The sequence below is a fragment of the Ovis canadensis genome, chromosome 15 (assembly GCF_042477335.2).
Source record: "Ovis canadensis isolate MfBH-ARS-UI-01 breed Bighorn chromosome 15, ARS-UI_OviCan_v2, whole genome shotgun sequence".
In the NCBI taxonomy this organism is placed as follows: Eukaryota; Metazoa; Chordata; class Mammalia; order Artiodactyla; family Bovidae; genus Ovis; species Ovis canadensis.
Window position 1 is genome coordinate 43,262,040 of NC_091259.1, and position 20,633 is coordinate 43,282,672.

A 20,633-nucleotide genomic window follows, 5' to 3' on the forward strand; every position below is an offset into this window, starting at 1 on the left:
AAAATCAATATGTAAGAGAAAGGACGTTAGAAGAAAAGATTTTTAAAGGACAGACAACAAATTTTCTATCCTTCTGGCAATTACAGTTTAGGGCTATCACCTGTATCATGGTTCATTAAAAATGTATCATTTTGTGAAATTACACTGCTTAACAAAAAATCAGAAACAGAAACTCATTTAATGTTGTGTATCCAGTGTGTGCTTGGTTAATGTTGATAGCATTATGTTGAAGTACTTAATCTCTTTTCTTGGATTCCTTTCATTTAAAAGGCAGTCAGGAGACCATTCATTGCATTTCTCCTGAGCTGCTCTAGAATTGGACAAAAACACAGAACTGAATGGCTGTAAGCATGCAAAGCCTTATTCAGGGCTCTCAAATGCAGCTTTCAAAAGAGAATTTAATTTCTTCTTTTTTGTGGCTAGATTGAAGACCAACTTTCCATATACCAATCACTGCACAAATCGGGGCTATTTGTTAAGTCCAGTCACAGTGCAGAGGAACATATGTGGAGAAAATGCTAGCGTGAAGGTCTCCATTGAAATTGAAGGATTTCAGCTACCAGTTACCTTTACATGTGATGGTAGGTTCATAGTTCCCAAACCATCTTGTTTTGCTCTTGTTAGAAAGAAAATGTTTAATATGTTAGTGTTACTCTTTTAATAAAGTGACTCTTTTGTCATTAGGTTTTTTTTTTTTTTTTAGTGTGTGTGGTGAAATACTTAATATGCATTAGTTATCCTTTTCCAGAAATTGGCATTCATATGGGTAGTTTTTTGGTATGGATTAGTGAGAAAGTTTACCTTTATAACTACATATTTCTTTGAAAAGTGTTGAGTATCTTGGTTAATGTGGCTCTTGGCCAAAACCTGAAAGCATTAGCTAGAAAGGTTAATTATGTTCTTATTCCTTATATTCTAAAAGAAGACTTTTTCTTTTTAAACATCCCTTAAATTTTGATTTAGGGGATCATTAAAGTATTCAGTAAGAATTAGTACTAAAATTGAAGGAAATAATGGTCCATAACTTCTTGATTGAAATAAGCATTGGTAAGCCTTGAGAGCAAGTGTTTTAATTTGTATCAAAGTTTTACTTGATATATCAAGATTTGATTCATTTTAAAAATATATCAAATGCCTATTGTTTGGCTCTATAAATGTACACTTTTATAATGTACATCTATGTTAAGAAATGTAACCACATTATGGTAGAAGTGCTTTGTGTGTTTAAATGATAACTGTTATGTGTTCAGAAATGTAGCTATTGTGTTAGATAGAGGTTTTATGGCCTTTTCTGTCAAGCTATTGATTTTCATGAATTTTGAATATAGTCATTGTCTTCTAAAATAAGAGCTCTAAGTATAGAAATAGGTTACTTGTAATGGTTTGTAATCTTGGTATCCAGCTATTGCAGAGTATGGTAATTAAATAATAGGTCCTACTTGCTACATTTTTATTCTTTATTGGAAATTTTACCAGGCAAATGTCAGCTGTTTAAAATGGTGATTCTTTTTCCTTATAATTTGGTTTAAATAATTGCTTGCTAGGTACTGCTAAATGTTATCCTCTTTGGAGGAGTCTGTAAAACAGAGGTGGCTTTCTTAGCTTAGATATGCCCTGTCTAATACAATAACGACTAGCCACATGTGGGATTACTTGAACTATGGCTAATATAAATTGAGGTGTTCTATAAATGTAAAATACACACTGGATTTCAAAGACTTGGTTTGAAAAGAGAATGTAAGATATCCTATTAGTAAATTTTAACTACCAGTTGCTATATATTGAAATGATATTTTAAATATATTAGTTTAAATAAAACATATTATTGAAATTAGCTTCTTCTGTTTCTTTTTACTTTCTTCAATGTGACTACTAGAAAATTTTTAATTATATATGTGACCTGCATTATATTTCTCTTATACAGTACTGTTTTAGACTGTGAGAAATAGTCTGAATAGGTATATACTTCAGAGTTAAATGAGTAAAATGAAAATAATGACTAACTCTTTTACAGTGAGTTCTACTGTAGAAATCATTATAATGCAAGCCCTTTGTTGGGTACACGATGACTTGAATCAAGTAGATGTTGGCAGCTATGTTCTGAAAGTTTGCGGTCAAGAGGAGGTGCTACAGAAGTAAGTTTTTTCATTTAATTACTGAGCAATATTTTTGGAAATTTCATTTTAATGGGTTAGATTAAAAAAATTTTCAAGTTAAATTTATAATCTAAAGCCACATTGGGTTCCAGTGATTTGATTTGTTGGGTCAATTAACTTATATTTAGATATGCATTATCTGACATGATCTTGCCCTTAAGAAGCTGATAGTCTTAGATGGGAAGAATGGTGGGTAATTGGTTGACAGATGAATTTAATTTTTTTTCTTTCTGCAGAGAGGCAATAGTTACTTCATTATGAACTCCATTTTCCTTTTGTGGCATGTAGTATTTCTTTAGCTACAATGTTTTGCTGTGGTTTCCCTTTAGCTGCCTGAAAATATCATTATATGAATCTTTTTCTGAACCTACCAGAAATTCTCTGTCCCTGTTTTTTTCCCTTCTTTGTCTTCATCTTCTTTCTTCTTTGCTTTAACTCTTCTCATGTAGAATTATTCCTCTATTTAAATGCTCTTATTTGATTTAAAAATCTTTATTTTGTCATCCTCTTCAATTTCTGATGCATAAACAATTTATATTTACTCTGTCTATTATTTCTGATTTGAGGAGAATAATGTTGATGAATAACTAATATATTTTAACAGTAATCATTGTCTTGGAAGTCATGAACATATTCAAAACTGTCGAAAATGGGACACAGAGATTAAACTACAACTTTTGACCTTCAGCGCAATGTGTCAAAATCTGGCCCGAACAGTAAGTGTATACTCTATACTGAATTGCATTTGGTTGAATCTGAATAACTTTGTTAATCAGCCAGTATGCAGTTTGTACCTTCTTCAAGAGATTTGGGTTTGACTGCAAGTGAGGAACTCTATATTAACTTCCTATGGAAGTCTTTATAGCAGATGGGGGGAATCTTTCAATCATGGAGGTTTAGGTAGCATAATACTCAGAGCTGGAGGCATGTGTGAAAATCAAAGTTTTATAAGAGTTTGACTTGTAATAGTTTTATACAAGTTGCACAATGAAAACATCAGCATCAGTCAAGGAGAACCGAGGAAAAAAGATTTTGAATGCTAAATATGGATTGGGGGGAGAAAAAGATACATATTGACATTTGCACCAAACTGAGGAAAATAGATTATTTTTCACCACATGAAAACTAATTCTCTGTTCTAAAAGTATAGTACTTTATTTTGAGGTTAAAGCAAAACAGAATATAAGAATTTAGGCCATTTTATTTCTTGATGAATTTTAATATGTAAAGAGAGATAATCTTCATTTGGTAGACTTTGGGGAAGAAAAATATCTGTCATTTCTGCTATCTCTTTTCTTTATTTTCCTCAGTTTTGCTCCTATGTTAGGTAGAGTTTATTTCACTTGGGTGAAAACTGTTTCACAAAATTCAGAACATTTTATCATATCATTAGTAACTTTTCTTTTCAGTTTCCTAAGGAGCGATGTTCTTCAGTACTTTGCATAGTAAGGGTTATGGTTGAAAAGACCAGAACCTCACTTATTGAGGGTGAGGTAGAAGGAAATTTGATTATCATTAGAAAATATAATGCAGAAATTTAGATGATCTCTTCTCATCTGGTTCCCACCTCACCTTCATTTGGCTGTCAGCCATCTTTAAAAGTGTTTTTAGCTCTCCATTCTCTCTCTGTAGAACAGAAGTGGTTTTCCTTTGAAAAAATTTACATATCAGAAACTAGACTTCAAAGTATTTATGTTTTTCCCACTTAAAAAACAGGCTTTTTAAAAGACAGTCACTTTTTTGAGTCAGTTATAAATATTTAAAGCCTCAGTTCTGAAAAATCACTTTCTTTTCAAGAGTTTATCATATGCTTAATCCTGTTTAACTTGGCAACAGAAAGACTAACTAATGGATTTCATTATTTGATAAATGTTTGTATGTGTTATTTAGGCGGAAGATGATGAAACACCTGTGGATTTAAACAAACACCTGCATCAAATAGAAAAACCTTATAAAGAAGTCATGACAAGGTGTGGCATCTAAAACATTAATTTCATATTTTCAAACTTTACTTTTGGATGTGAATGCATTTACTTTGGTAAATAAAACAATCATTCTTGTATATAGTATCTTTCAGCCACAATAACTGTTCTTCATTTTAGACATCCTGTTGAAGAACTTTTAGATTTGTATCACAATCAAGTGGAGTTGGCTCTTCAAATTGAAGTAAGTTCTAATTCATATTTTGGCATGATGGTTTAAAGATTCTTTTCTCTGTATTCTCTTAAATACTAGTGTTGAAATTGGATTAAATATTTTAGAAGGACTATTTAAACTATATTCTTGATGTTGCTATTTGAGAACTTGTTTTCTGATCCAACATATTAATAGAAATTTAGTACTTGGGTTACTTCAACTTTATTACTAAGAGGAACCTTCAGTTCAATTCAAAAAGCATTTATTGAATGCTTGCTAGATGCTGGGGTTAAGAAAATGAATGACCTGAGCCCCACCTACCAAGAACTTAAACAGACTTAAATAGAATTTCAGTATAGTAAATGTAGAATAGGGGTATGCATTGAGGTTTTTTGAGAGATCAAACAAGGGCACTTTTCCAGTCAACTTGAGAGTTCAAGGAAGAGGCCTCTAAGAAAGGATGTTGCCAAGTCTTAAATGGTGTGAGTTAGCTAGAAGATAGTTGGAAAGGGCATGTGAACAAAAGTATATAGGTGTGAAACATATGGGGAAGTATAAGCACTTATCTAATACAGAGTATGAAGTGAAGATTGAAGATGACATTGGAGATAGGTCAGTATAAAGTACCACCCTGTAATCCATACTATGTTTTACTTTATTCTCCAGATCAGGGGGCTGTGTACAGTCCACTTCCAATTCTTGTAAATAAAAATTTGGCGGGGCACAGCCACATCCATTTGTTTACATGTTTTCTATGACTGCATCTGTGCTCTAATACTCAATTTGAGTAGTTGGGACAGAGACCATATGCCCTGCAAAGCCCAAACAAGTTACTATTTTCATTTTATAGGAAATGTTTGCTGACCCCTTCTGTAATCATTTAAGGTGTTATTTAAGGTGTTTTAAGCTAAGGGTAGGAAGTGGAGTAGGGTAGAGTGGTTGACTTGTTTAATCTTGAACTTTGAAGTCCCTCTGCCTAAACAAAGTTAAATTTAGGGTTGCCAGGATTGGTCTCAGGGACACTGCTTCGGCAAGACTTTTTATAGGTCTAGGTAAAAGACAGGCTTCCCTGGTGGCTCAGTGGTAAAGAGTCCACCTGCCAATGCAGGAGATGTCGATTCAGTCCCTGGGTCAGGAAGATCCGCTGGAGAAGAAAATGGCAACCCACTCCAGTATTCTTGCTTGAGACATCCTATGGACAGAAGGGCCTGGTAGGCTGTAGTCCGTGGGGTCATGAAAGAGTCGGACATGACTTAGCGACTAAATAACAACAGCAGGTAATATATAATGAGTATGGTGACAGTAAAGAGAAGGGACTGATGAACGATATTTAGGAGATAAAATTGGTTAGATTTTGATAGATAATGAGATATAAGTGAAGAAGAAATAGTGTAGGATGACTTCCAGATTTCTAGCTACTAGTAAATATTTTTTATCAGTATATAATTATGTCAATTTATTTAATAGATATTTACTGAATTCTCTCTCAAGTCACTGTTGTAGGTGCTGAGCATATAACAGTGGACGAAAGAAACTGTAATCCTTGCCCTTTAGAGAATTTACATTTTAGTTAGAGGAAACAAAAGTTTAGTAATAAACTGGCAAGGTATATATCAGGTGGTAAGTGCTATTAGAGAAAAATAAATGGGGAGGGTAATGTTGCAGTTTCAAATAAGATAATCAGAGAAGGGCTCATTGAGAAAACGAATTTGAGTAAATTACCGGAGAAGAGAGGAAGAAGCTACCTGGTTATCTGGGGAAGGGGTATGTCTGGTATGTAGAAGGTCTGCCAGGCTAGACTAGAATGAGCAGAGGGGCAAGAGTAGAACCAAATCAGTGAGGAGAGAGAATGATGGCTTAGACCAGAGTGATAGTAGTAAAAGTGATGAAAAGTTAATGCTTGGAAGATTTACCAATAGATTGGATGTAGAACATGAGAGAGAGAAATGCGTAACTTCAGTATTTTCTACCTGGGCGTTTTGAGTGAGAGGTAGAAAACTGAGAGAGCAGGTTTATGGGGAAGATCTGAACTCAGTTTGGACACTGTGTTTGAGATGACTGTTATTCATCCAAATAGTGATATTGAATAGATAGATGGATATGAATCTGGAATTTAATGTAGGAGATCCAGGCTGGCGATAATAAACTGGGGAATCATCAGAATATAAATATTTTGCAGCCCTAAAACTGGATGCTGGGAGCGATTGGGGACAGGAGGAAAAGGGGACGACAGAGGATAAGATGGCTGGATGGTATCACCGACTTGATGGACGTGAGTTTAAGTGAACTGCGGGAGATGATGATGGACAGGGAGGCCTGGCGTGCTGTGATTCATGGCATCACAAAGAGTTGGACATGACTGAGCGACTGAACTGAACTGAAAACTGGATAAGATCACCAAGAAAACCATTGCAGGCAGAGCAAAAGAAGTTTAAGGACAGAGCCATGGGTGTATCTTCCATCTTAGAAGAAAACAAGAAGTCCACATTCCTCTGTAGCAGTCACCCAGCTTAGCAAACCTCTTGAAAGTTAATCTGTTTTTTCTCCTTACACTTCCTCTCTTCTCATTTTCTTGTGTACCCACTCCAATCAAGCTTTCATTCTCAACAGTTCTCTGAAACTGCACTTAAGATCATCAAGGGTTTCAAGGGTCACAGTTCCAGTAATGAGTTCCTAGTCTGTCTTTTTCTCTACTGTTCTATAGTATAGAATTGATTGTTTCTTCCTTCTTGAAATACTTGTATGGCTTCTGGGATATCACATTCTTGGTTCTCCTACTTCCAGTGTCTGCTCTGTTTTCACTCATACTTGTGGCTTTGTGATCTCCTTATCTTCCTGACCTCTAAACATTAGAATGCCTGGGGCTCTCAGTTCTAGGACCTCTTTTTTTCTCTGTATTTCCACTGTAGGTGATCTTTTTTAATCTGTAGGTGATCTTTTTAGGCTTCCCTAGTGGCTCAGACGGAAAGAATCCACCTCCGTTCTGTCAGTTCAGTCGCTCAGTTGTGTCTGACTCTTTGCCACACCATGAATCGCTGCATGCCAGGCCTCCCTGTCCATAACCAACTCCCGGAGTTTACCCAAACTCATGTCCATCGAGTTGGTGATGCCATCCATCCATCTCATCCTCTGTCGTCCCTTCTCCTCCTGCCCCCAATCCCTCCCAGCATCAGAGTCTTTTCCAATGAGTCAACTCTTTGCATGAGGTAGCCAAAGTATTGGAGTTTCAGCTTTAGCATCAGTCCTTCCAATGAACACCCAGAACTGATCTCCTTTAGGATGGACTGGTTGGACCTCTTTGCAGTCCAAGGGACTCTCAAGAGTCTTCTCCAACACCGCAGTTCAAAAGCATCAATTCTTCAGCACTTAGCTTTCTTCACAGTCCAACTCTCACATCCATACATGACTACTGGAAAAACCATAGTCTTGATGGACCTTTGTTGGCAAAGTAATGTCTCTGCTTTTGAATATGCTATCTAGGTTGGTCATAACTTTGCTTCCAAGGGGTAAGTGTCCTTTCATTTCGTCACTGCAATCACCATCTGCAGTGATTTTTGGAGCCCCCAAAAATAAAGTCTGACACTATTTCCACTGTTTCCCAGGAAGTGATGGGACTAGATGCCATGATCTTCATTTTCTGAATGTTGAGCTTTAAGCCACCTTTTTCACTCTCCACTTTCACTTTCATCAAGAGGCTTTTGAGTTCCTCTTCGCTTTCTGCCATAAGGGTGGTGTCATCTGCATCTCTGAGGTTATTGATATTTCTCCCAGCAATCTTGATTCCAGCTTGTGCTTCTTCCACCCCAGTGTTTCTCATGATGTAGCCTGTATACAAGTTAAATAAGCAGGGTGACAATATATAGCCTTGACGTACTCCTTTTTCTATTTGGAACCAGTCTGTTGTTCCATGTCCAATTCTAACTGTTGCTTCCTGACCTGCATACAGGTTTCTCAGGAGGCAGGTCAGGTGGTCTGGTATTCCCATCTCTTTCAGAATTTTCCCCAGTTTATTGTGATCCACACAGTCAAAGACTTTGGCATAGTCAATAAAGCAGAAATAGATGTTTTTCTGAAACTCTTGCTTTTTCAGTGATCTAGCGGATGTTAGCAATTTGATCTCTAGTTCCTCTGCCTTTTCTAAAACCAGCTTAAATATCTGGAAGTTCATGGTTCATGTATTACGGATGCCTGGCTTGGAGAATTTTGAGCATTACTTTACTAGCGTGTGAGATGAGTGCAATTGTGCAGTAGTTTGAGCATTCTTTGGTATTGCCTTTCTTTGGGATTGGAATGGAAACTGACCTTTTCCAGTCCTGTGGCCACTGCTGTGTTTTCCAGATTTGCTGGCATATTGAGTGCAGCACTTTCATAGCATCATCTTTCAGGATTACCCTAGGGGCTTCCCTAGTGGCTCAGTTGTAAAGAATCCACCTAGAATGCAGGAGACCTGGGCTTGATCCCTGGGTTGGGACGATCCCCTGGAGGAAGGACCGTCTACCCTCTCCAGTACTCTTGGCTGGAGAATCCCATGGACAGAGGGGCCTGGTGGGCTACAGTCCACGGGGTCGCAAAGAGTCGGACACGACTGAGCAACTAACACTTAAATACCCTACCTAGGTTGATCATCACTTCAGATTCAGATGTCTGATACTTAACTTTTTATATAAATGTCTAACATCTCAAGTTTAAGATGTATAAAACCATGTTTTTATGCTACCCTTTATATCTATTCATCAGTCTTCCCCTTCTTAATAAAATGGCCACTCTGTCCTTCCATTTGCTCAGGCCAAAACTTTGGAGTCATTTTTGATTTCCCAAGAAAAAGATATTTCACATCTTACATTTCTCTCAACTTTACCTCAGAAATACATTTAGAATGTGACAGTTCTCCACTACCAGAGCTATACTCCTAGTTAACCACAAGATTTAACAGCAATTGCCTGCTGGTCTTCCAACTTCTGCCTGTTCTTCTGTAGCCTGTCTTCAATAGGCAATCAAAATTATATTTTAAAAACAAACCACTAAATGCAGTGTGGTATCCTGGATTGTATCATGGAAGAGGAGAAATACATTTGGAAACATTGGTAAAATCTGAATAAAGTCTGTTGTTTAGGTAATAATAATGTAATGAGTGTTAATGTCTTTGTTTTGACAAATTTAACATGGTTATATAAGAAGTTACTTAACCAGTTTCCTTTAATGTTGAATGAGAACTTTCTCTACTATTCTTGTAAATCTAAAATTGTTCCAAAATAAAAAAATTATTTTTAAAAATGAATACAAGCACAGAAAGCAAATGTAAAATGAGAGAAAATCAAAACCAAAAAATGGTTGTTGGAAAAGATTAATCAAATTTATAAACCCTTAAGGATATTAAATCATGCCACTATTTTGTTTAATATGCTGTTTACCATCTCAGTGAAATTTAAATCTTTTTTTTTTATTTATTTATTTATTTTTTTTTTACATTTTGTACCTTATTTACTTTTTTTTTTTAATTTTAAAATCTTTAATTCTTACATGCATTCCCAAACATGAACCTCCCTCCCACCTCCCTCCCCATAACATCTTTCTGGGTCATCCCCATGCACCAGCCCCAAGCATGCTGCATCCTGCGTCAGACATAGACTGGCGATTCAATTCACATGATAGTATACATGTTAGAATGTCATTCTCCCAAATCATCCCACCCTCTCCCTCTCCCTCTGAGTCCAAAAGTCCGTTATACACATTTGTGTCTCTTTCCCTGTCTTGCATACAGGGTCGTCATTGCCATCTTCCTAAATTCCATATATATGTGTTAGTATACTGTATTGGTGTTTTTCTTTCTGGCTTACTTCACTCTGTATAATCGGCTCCAGTTTCATCCATCTCATCAGAACTGATTCAAATGAATTCTTTTTAACGGCTGAGTAATACTCCATTGTGTATATGTACCACAGCTTTCTTATCCATTCATCTGCTGATGGACATCTAGGTTGTTTCCATGTCCTGGCTATTATAAACAGTGCTGCGATGAACATTGGGGTACATAAAAATATGGAACGCTTCACGAATTTGCGTGTCATCCTTGCGCAGGGGCCATGCTAATCTACTCTGTATCGTTCCAATTTTAGTATATGTGCTGCCGAAGCGAGCACTGAAATTTAAATCTTAATTATGATTTCAAGGTGGCTCAGATGGTAAAGACCCAGGTTCGATCCCTGGGTTGGGAAGATCTTCTGGAGAAGGAAATGGCAACCCACTCCAGAATTCCTGCCTGGAGAATCCCAGGGACAGAGGAGCCTGGTAGGCTACAGTCCGTGGGGTCGCAAAGAGTTGGACGACTGAGTCACTTCACTTCACTTCACTTCACACATTCTGAGCTCTCTGATGGCTTCCTACCCCTTTCTTTAAATGTGTGTGTGTGTGTGTTTTCTTTTCCTTTTTCCTTTTTAGACTGGAGTGGGGTTGCCATTTCCTCCTCCAGGGGATCTTCCCAACCCAGGGATCAAACCTGCATCACCTGGAATACCCTAAAAAGTGTTTTTAAAAAAATATATTTTATTTATTTGGCAGCACCAGATCTTAGTTGTAGCATATTACATGTTTTTTAGTTGAGGCAGGCAGGATCTAGTTCCCTAGCAGGAAATGAACCTACACCCCATGCATCCCTGCTTTGGAGCCTGATGTCTTAGCCGCTGGACCACCGGGAAAGTCCCTTCTACCCCTTTTCTTCCTTTGTTCTAGTTGACCTGCAGGTATGCTTCCCAACTGGGACCTTTGTACTTGTTCCTTCTTCTTTTAATGCTTCTTTAATGCTTAACTTATTCTTTCAGTTCCTTAGGATCTGTGCTCTGATGTCTAATCAGAAAGCTCTTCACTCACCATCTAATTGGAAATAGCAACTCTCTATCATATCTATTCCCCATATTTTATATTGCTTTATTGAGATACAATTTATGGATCATAATATTTATCCATTTAATGTGTACAATTCAGTGATTATTTTAGCAGATGAATCAGTTCAGTTCAGTTCAGATGCTCAGTTGTGTCCGACTCTTTGCGACCCCACAAATTGCAGCACGCCAGGCCTCCCTGCATCACCAACTGCCAGAGTTCACTCAAACTCACGTCCATCGAGTCGGTGATGCCATTCAGCCATCTCATCCTCTGTCGTCTCCTTCTCCTCCTGCCCTCAATCCCTCCAAGCATCAGGGTCTTTTCCAATGAGTTAACTCTTCACATGAGGTGGCCAAATATTGGAGTTTCAGCTTTAGCATCAGTCCTTCCAATGAACACCCAGGACTGATCTCCTTTAGGATGGACTGGTTGGACTTCCTTGCAGTCCAAGGGACTCTTAAGATAGAGTTGTATAATTGTCATTACAGTGGAGTTTTAGAACATAAGTTTTCATGTGCTTCTTTCCACTCATTCTCCCATTCCCATCCTCAGCCCGAGACAACTGCTAATCTGGTTCCTATCTCAATAGATTTGCCTTTAATGGAGATTTCCTGTAAATGGAATCATACCCTGTGTAATCCTTTATATCTGATTTCTTTTATATATCATAGTGTTTTTTTTTAAATTGAAGGATAATTGCTTTATAATATTGTGTTAGTTTCTGCTGTACAACAGTGTGAATCAGCTGAAAGTATACATATCCTCTTCCTCATGAACCTCCTTCCCCTTTCCATCCTACCCATCTAGGTCATCATGGAGCACTGAGCCAAACTCCCTGTGTTAGACAGCAGCTTCCCACTAGCTAACTGTTTTATACCTACCATACTGTCTTAAGCTTTGTTTGTGTAATGTGTATCCATTGTTTTGTTTTGTTTTATTGCTGAATCCTTCTGTTGTTTGGCTATACCATGTTTTATTTATCTAGTCACCCAGTAACTGACATCTTTAACTGTACTTTTTGCTTTTATTTTTTAAAACTGTTTATTTAATTTTTGGTTGCTTTGCTTGGGCTTTCTCTAGTTTTGGTGAGTGGGGGCTACTCTCTAGTTCTGGTGCTTGGGCTTCTGATTGCAGTGGCCTCTCTTGTTTTGGGGTACAGGATCTAAGCACATGGGCTTCAGTAGCTGTGGCACGCTCGCTGGCTTAGTTGCTCTGCGGCATATGGAGTCTTCCTGGACCAGGCAGATGAACTCGTGTACCCTGCATTGGGAGGCAGATTCTTATCCACTGTACTACCAGGGAAGCCCCTATTTGCAGTTTTTGATTATTATGAATAATGCTGCTATAAACATTCATGTGTAAGTCTGTGTAGATGTATGTTTTAATTTCTCTTTAGGCAGGTTTATGGAAGGGATCAGGGAATTGCAAAAGTTTTGATTCCTCCTGGTCTTAGTTTTCTAGGGATAAGATGTTAATTTATTTCACTAAAATGAAGCTAAATATTTTGGGGTAAGGAATAATGGTTTAGCTTCATACTCTAAGGGAAATAGGAAATAAAGCTGACCAAGCGCTTGTAAAAGGAATGTTAAGTGGCATGCAGATGCCTGCTGAAATCTGAGATGATTTGATCTTTAGGATTGTGAGCTATTCTGTAGATATAGATGCTGCCTGGTAGAAAAAGTAGAGAGGTCTCTGAGCTCAGAGAGTAGATTTGGTCAGAATGAGAGTGTGTGGGCTGGAAGCAAAGGAGACTGTGATCAGAATATGATACTGTTGTTAAGATTCTGATAGGGCACACAGTTTGGGGGTTGAAAATGTTGTGAATTTGCCACATGGACAGTTAACTGAGGCGTCTTTTAGGGTATAGGATAGAAAGTCAGATAAATGTCCAGAGCAAAAATAAGGCAAATAGTAGAGGAAATAATCACATGCCAGTAGCAAGGCAGATCAGTCAGTCACGGGCTAAGTCATGCAACAGAAACTATAGTAGATTTTTGAACAGGGAAACTTAAAGAATTGTTAATTAATAAAAGGTAGTTAATTACTATAAGGAATAAAAGAGGGCTAAAGCAGGAGTTGCATATTAATGCCAAATCTGGCCATTAACCCAGTTTCGTAAATAAAGTTTTATTGGAACACAGCCATGCTCATTAATTTATATATTAGAAAGTGAAAGTGAAGTCGCTCAGTTGTGTCTGACTCTTTGCAACCCCATGGACTGTAGCCGACCAGGCTCCTCAGTCCATGGGATTTTCCAGGCAAGAATACTGGAGTGAGTTGCCATTTCCTTCTGCAGGAGATCTTCCCGACCCAGGGATTGAACCCAGGTCTCCCATATTGTAGGCAGATGTTTTACAGTCTGGGCCACCAGGGCCTCAATTTATATATTACCTATGTCTGTTTTCATGCAGAGTTGAATTGTGACAGACTATTTGGCCTACAAAACCTAAAACATTTGCTCTCAGGTCTTAAAATAGTGCCATCCTTGCTCTAAGAGGTCCAGAAGTAACAGGTGCCAGGTGCAAAGAAGCAGTCATCAAGTACAGGTTGAGGAACAGTGGATAGTGAAGGAACTTTGAGGATTTATGATAGAGCCTCTTCCCCAACCCCAGGCTGAAATTCAGCCTCTTTGCAGTGGGTATGGCTGTGTTGCCTATGGCAAAGAAACTTGTTAGTGCCTCACATGGGAAGAGCGTGGCCTGAGGGTGCAGCTGGAGCTGATCTTTGAGGACCACTGGGCTTCCATACTGAATTTTAAAACGGAGGACTGGAACCCTGATGAAAATATCTTCCTGCTGCTCTTGCCTTTGAGTGTCCTTTCACTGCTCTCTAGTCACAACACCTAACATTGTGCTGGCTGGCAAGGAGAATTGTTTATAAGGTCTAGTTCTAGAATTACAAAGTAGAGCAAAGGGTAGATTTGGAATTGGTGCACAATAAATTGATAACTGCCACATAAAAATGATGGAGAATAGTATAGGAGAATGACATGAGCCTCAGAGGTTTTTGCATGAAAGTGGAAGAATAAAAGAAAGTAGAAACACACGGAAGCCTTCTGGATCTGAGGACTGCAAGGTAATTAGGTATTTGAGAAAATGAGGCAGTTTCATTTAAGCATGCACACAAAGAGAACATTTAGTGTAGCCAAACCCCAAAGCTGGAAAATTTTAAATTTTTAAGGGATTGTACAGTACTGAGTTTCAGTCCTTTCTAGCAGTACTTGGCATTTAAGTTTGGCATAAATATTTTATGAATTAATTCATTATATAAAAATGTTTCTTAATGAGATGTACTCTAAAACGATGGGGTAGTGGAGAGGATTTTTAAATCATCCTCATCATGTAAATTATTTTATAATGTATTTGTACATGTATAATAGTACTTTTGATTCACGGTAAAATGGACTGTGGTTGAATAGTAAGGAAGGATTTTGCTTACAAGTGTTTTCATCAGATAAAACTTAGAAAGTGAATGTTGTATAGATTTAAATGTTGCTGAAAGTTGACTCACTTTTAGTAACTGTGATCTTTTAGTAACTTTTAGTAACTCTAATCTCATTAGAGATTGGGCACAAATTAATTGGTCTCTGTGTGGGGTGTTTTTTTTTTTTTTTTTTCTGGTCTCTGGTTTTTGATACCAAAATTTTGCAGGAGAGTGAGAACTGTTTTTAGTGTGGAAATTATTCCCAAATGAAAATTTAAAAGATGACTCAAGGTTTTTAATTATTTCAGTATTTGTTAGTAATTTATTGCTTTTGCTTCTGATTCTAATGAGAAATTAAAAGGGAATTGCATGTGAACAATTGTATCAGGCAAAGTGAAAATTAACCAGGCCTGCTTTTTCCTACTTCAAAGTAAAATATGTAATTGGCACTTCCCTGACAGTTCAGTGGTTAAGACTCAGTGCTTCCACTGCAGGGGTGTGGGATCCCTGGAGGGGGGAGGGGGTGAAAACAAAGTTAATTATGTAATTGAAAAGCTATCTTGTTTCTTTTCTTTTTCATCGTAAAAACGTAAAGGATACCTGTTCTTAGGCACATCTAAAATGTTTGCTTTTTCCCTCATCCCTAAAATTGATCCTCAAAATTCCACATACTTATATTTATTTTACTTTTTATTTTTAAAGAATCAGCACAGAGCAGTAGATCAAGTAATTAAAGCTGTAAGAAAAATTTGTGGTGCTTTAGATGGTGTGGAGACTCTTGCCATTACAGAATCGGTAAAGAAGCTAAAGAGAGCAGTAAATCTTCCAAGGAGTAGAAGTGCTGAAGTGAGTATTTTTTAGTAGTTAGCATTTTATCACATGCAAATGTGTACATAAGTGAGCATCTGTCATTTAAACTGGAAAATTTTTGCTTCTGCTAGACAAAATGTTACCATTTTAACTCTAGCTTTTACTTTTGAGCTGATTTGGTCACTTATTTGGTAAGGTGAGGGAATCTCCAAGAGGAGATGGACAGCCTTGAAGAACTTTGTGAGAGTTGACATTGAATAAATGGATATCCAGCTGAACTTTTTGTGTGTAGAGGAGAAACTCTGGCAAAAATGAGTTGGTCGAAGATTTTAAGGTAATACTGCCCTTGAAGGAGCTGAATATTAATAGCTAACATTTCTCCCTCTGGATGAAAATGTCCATGGTTGTCAATGGGGAAGTTCTGCTTTGGAGTAAACCTCCTTCCTATTGGAAAGACCCAGAAGTCTCAGTAATAGTGACTTAGATTGCCTCAGAAGCAACCAGATTAGGAGCCCTCACTTGATATCACACTGTTGCATTTAGTAAAAGTCCTCCGTGTGGTATTTTCCACGGGGATTTAATTAACTGTTCAGAGGGATGTTCATAGCTCTGATTGGAAGGATTAAAGAAGGATCACAAGACATGATAAATTTCAAGAAAGGAAAAGTTATGTTGATGGTATGTTCTTCAACAAATGTCTGGGAAATAGCTCAATCCATTTATTGTCTCAAAGACCCTATCCATATGGTATACAGAAATATGAGTCTCTCGTGTTTTGTTAGTTTGTTCTTATTATATGCTTGTCTTTTAGAAATTAAAAAAACACCTGGAATCATTTGGAGGCGATAAAATGCCATGGTCCTAATGCTGTCTGAGGCTTCTATTCATTATATTCATTTGCTGGGTAAATGAGCAGAGAATAGGAGACTAACTCAGTTCAAATAATTATAAGAGCTGTTTTTGAGACACTAAATGGTAATAAGTAGATTTCCAGTTTCTTTAAGGATATGCTTATGCTAATCGTAGAGCAAGTAATGAAAATGAAATACTGTATTAATATATTTACCACATTTGAGTTTCAAATATTAATTACCAAAAAATGGTTTGATGAGACAGATTTTGCTGAGTTTATTTTGCAGTACTTTTCATTTATTGCATGATTTTCTTGATATTGAAAGTATCTTTTTATTTGGTTTGGGGCATTCACTTTCTTTTTGCATTCTTTTTTATTGTTTTATTAATTCTTCAGACACTTGGGAAGTTTCTCCAGTGAAGGATTTCTTTGGTATAGAGTTTAATAAGTGTATTAAAATTAAAAGTAAACATTTTATATTCCATCATGAGTGATTTTCTGACTAATTTGTATGTGTGTAAGCAGGTGACTTCACTGTCTGGAGTAGGAGACATTAACAGGAGTTCAAGTAGGGGTATGTATTTAAGTTCCTTAAATTTTAGGAGTAATTGTTGCTTTTGCAGATAATTATATTAACAATTTCTTTAAATCTAGGCTCACTGAATCCTGAAAATCCTTTTCAAGTAAGCATGGACCAGTTAACTGCAGCAGTTTATGATCTTCTCAGACTCCATGCAAATTCTGGTAGAGGTTCTGTAGATTGTGCCCAAAGTAACAGGAGCATTAAGGAAGCATGGACTACAACAGAACAGCTCCAGTTTACAATTTTTGCTGCACATGGTATTTCAAGTAACTGGGTATCAAAGTAAGTAGCCATTTAGAAGAAGATATGTACCACTTTACCTGGAGGCTAATAAAACCTTGTAAAACATCAGCATCCACTGTTACCTTGGTCTTTAAATGGATACTCGATCCATCAAATACCTTCGTGTTTTTTCTAAGAATTACAGAGATGTTTGATGCTGTTAGTAAATATTACTATCACTCCCACTACATGCAGAAAAAGCAGGAAAATATGTTTAAACTAACAAGGGCAAATGTTAATAAATTAGTTGATTTATGACTGATGTTTCTGGCTTGCCTTTAGAACCAGGGTGGTGGGACTAGACGTTTTTAGCACATTTATTTTTTCTCTTTAGTAGTTTTTACAGTTTACTCTTGTTAGACTTTGAAGTCTACAAGGGCATATTTCTTTTGTTGAATTTTTAATATGCGTTTTTCTTTTGATTTTTTTTTTTTTTTTTTTTTTGGTCAATAACAAAAAGTTTGCCACCTCCAGCTTATCTGGAAATGACCAGTATAAACTGAAAAGTCCAAATTGAATATATTTAATGAAATAATTTTTATAATAGTTTAATGCTATAAAATAAAGCCAAGTTGTTGCTGTTGTTCAGTTGCTAAGTCATCTCTGACTCTTTTCGACCGCATAGACTGCAGCATGTTAGGCTTCCTATCCTTCAGTATCTCCTGGAGTTTTCTCAGATTCGTGTCCATTGAGTCAATGACACTATCTAACCATCTCATCCTCTGCCGCTCTCTTCTCCTTTTGCCTTCAATCTTTGCCAGCATCAGGGTTTTTTCCAGTGAGTCAGTTCTATGCACCCGGTAGCCAAAATATTGGAGCTTCAGCTTCAACATCAGTCCTTCCAATGAATATTCAGGGTTAATTTCCTTTAGGATTGACTGGTTTGATCTCCTTGCTGTCCAAGAGACCCTCAAGAATCTTCTCCAGCACCACAATTCAAAGGCATCAATTCTTCAGCACTCAGCCTTTATGGTCCAATTCTCACATCCATACATGACTACTACTGCTACTACTACCAGCCTAGTTATGAGATACCAAATGTAAATGCTGCTTTAGAACATAAACTGAACATTAGATACTATATAATATAATGACTTGAAAGTGGTATATTAATTCATTCAATAAATATTTACTGAACACCATCTGTGGGCAGTGTTCTTAGTACTAGGGACTCGGCAGTTAAAAAGGCAGCAGAAAATCTTTGCCCTCTTGGAACTTGCATTTTGATGGGTACTATTGCTGTCTTAAGGTATTTCATTCTTTTAAATAGTTACAAGGATAATATTATCCATATTCTTCATACAAAAAAATGTATATACACAAATTTAGGGACACTAATGAGAACAAATACTCAGCAGAAGACAATGCAGTGATAATTAAAATGAATGTTTTTTTCCCCCCGTGCTGTACAGCTTTTGGGATCTCAGTTCCCAGACCAGGGATTGAACCCAGGCAGTGGTAATGAAAGCCCGTATTTGAAACTACTAGGCCACCAGGGAACTCCCAATACAATGCTGATTTTAAAAGAGGTTGAAAAAAGCAATCAAATAGCTACGTGAACTAGTGAGATTAGATTTGAAATATATTTTGAATGATAAACAGATTGTATGAACAAAATGGATGAACAAAATGTTTAAGTAAGTTAGAATACTAGCAGTAAATTAGAATACTAGTAGAATACAGTTTTATTGAACCTGAAACTCCCTACAAGATTGCCTGACTGTATATTACCCAGCTCAGTAATTGTGGCAGTTAGGGACTAAATCATTGCTTTCCATGAAAGATTACAGTAGCATCTGTCCCCATGGATGGTGCTGCTGCAGCTAAGTCGCATCAGTTGTGTCCGACTCTGTGTGACCCCACAGATGGCAGCCCACCAGGCTCCTCTGTCCCTGGGATTCTCCAGGCAAGAATACTGGAGTGGGTTGCCATTTCCTTCTCATGGATGGAACCCTCCTAATCAGGAAGATCAGCTCAGTGCAGCTCAGGCCCATGCACCATTAATATGGTAAACTGACTCTACTTCAGTGGCTCACCAAAGGAAAATGGCACCTAGGGAACATAAATGCTTATATTGTTACCTCCTAGAATGAATATACCTAGAATATACCTAATGAGGAATTATTCAGTGTCATTTAACTAAAATTTAATGCTGGTAACTAACTGTTACCAAATGGAGATAAATTCTCCAGTTGGTATCAATATAGCTCCTTTAGACTGACACCTGGGAATACATGTTCCCTTTGTATTCCCTCTGCTCTGCCTCTGTTTTTGTAGGATTTGCAATAGTTAAATTTTAGATGTTTTTCCAAAAATTCACTGATATAGTAACCAAATTATTTTAGATAATAGTCACTTAGGGAAGAATGGCTAATGATATATATATATATATATATATATATATATATATATATGTATATATATATATTTGGTTAGTTAACTCATTTGTGTTGTCAAATAAAAATTAAATTAAACCCTTTTATTTTCTCAGTTATGAAAAATACTACTTGGTATGTTCCCTGACTTACAATGGAAAGGATCTTTTTAAACCTATTCAATCAAAGAAGGTTGGCACTTATAAGAACTTCTTCTATCTTATTAAATGGGATGAACTGTAAGTGAGATTTTGGCTTTTTATTCTTTCAGTATGTCCTGTTCTTTACCTTTTTCCATGTATGCTTCCAGCTTTCATTTTTAATTACAATTTCCATTAAGATTAATTAAATTCTTACTGATACCTTAAAGATTCTTCTAGATACAAATTTATAGAATGGACTGAAGGTCTCATTTAAAATCTGAAATACTCTTGAATATTCATATTGTTAAATTACAGAACCATGCCATCAATTCTTCCTAGCCTTTGTTGAGTTAAAGTCATGTGTAATTCTGGTGTTTTATAATATTGCTTTAGTTTAGTATTTATTCTGTAACAATGTATTTAGGAAGCCTAGTTCTTGGTTAACAGATTTTAAAAATTATCTTCAATCCATGTACAAGATGATATTTTGAACTTATTATTTTTAAAATATTATCTGTAAACTAAGGGAATGCTTTCATTATTTAGGCAAATAGGCAATTGCAAAACTTTATTCTGCATTTATTAAATAGTTTCCTATTTTTCTTTTTTTAATTACAAAAGTAGCACATGTTTGTGAAAATAGTCAAATAATAATAAAAATGCATATAGGGTGAAAAATGTCATTTTACTTCCAGCAGTTAACCATCTCATGACTCCTCGGAGTGACCACTCTTGACCTCATGTGTCCTTTCAGATCTTATTTAAAAAAGAAGCACCAGTAAACGTATATGTCTGTCTGTGCATGTATGTGCACACAGACATCTAGAGCCAGAAACACTTATGAACATTCATCTAGCTTTTCCTAAAAGAAATAAAGATGATGGTTATCTTGCCTAAAAATTGACATTGCAAGTCTTAAATAAAAGGATTAACAAATTTTTGAAGAGAGAAATGTTATATGTTTGAAATTTTAATGAAATTTAGTTAAGA

At 36.6% G+C, this 20,633-nt stretch overlaps 1 protein-coding gene and 1 non-coding gene across 3 annotated transcripts in view; one reads left to right on the top strand and one right to left on the bottom strand.

The window, feature by feature from the left end:
* PIK3C2A (phosphatidylinositol-4-phosphate 3-kinase catalytic subunit type 2 alpha) overlaps positions 1 to 20,633 on the top strand; it is a 114,145-nt gene that overhangs the window by 56,799 nt on the left and 36,713 nt on the right. For both annotated transcript variants that reach the window (XR_011445942.1, XM_069554235.1), the window contains exons 4-12: positions 424 to 581; positions 2,015 to 2,135; positions 2,761 to 2,872; positions 4,047 to 4,126; positions 4,259 to 4,322; positions 15,300 to 15,443; positions 16,786 to 16,834; positions 16,915 to 17,125; positions 19,617 to 19,739. Coding sequence is in view for 1 of the 2 variants with exons in the window: in XM_069554235.1 (XP_069410336.1) it covers positions 424 to 581; positions 2,015 to 2,135; positions 2,761 to 2,872; positions 4,047 to 4,126; positions 4,259 to 4,322; positions 15,300 to 15,443; positions 16,786 to 16,834; positions 16,915 to 17,125; positions 19,617 to 19,739 (1,062 nt within the window). In the remaining variant the exon portion in view is untranslated. The remainder of the gene's footprint in view (positions 1 to 423; positions 582 to 2,014; positions 2,136 to 2,760; positions 2,873 to 4,046; positions 4,127 to 4,258; positions 4,323 to 15,299; positions 15,444 to 16,785; positions 16,835 to 16,914; positions 17,126 to 19,616; positions 19,740 to 20,633) is intronic.
* Positions 10,326 to 10,432, bottom strand: LOC138421413 (U6 spliceosomal RNA). The gene has a single exon (XR_011249494.1). It is a non-coding gene; the product is annotated as a U6 spliceosomal RNA (small nuclear RNA).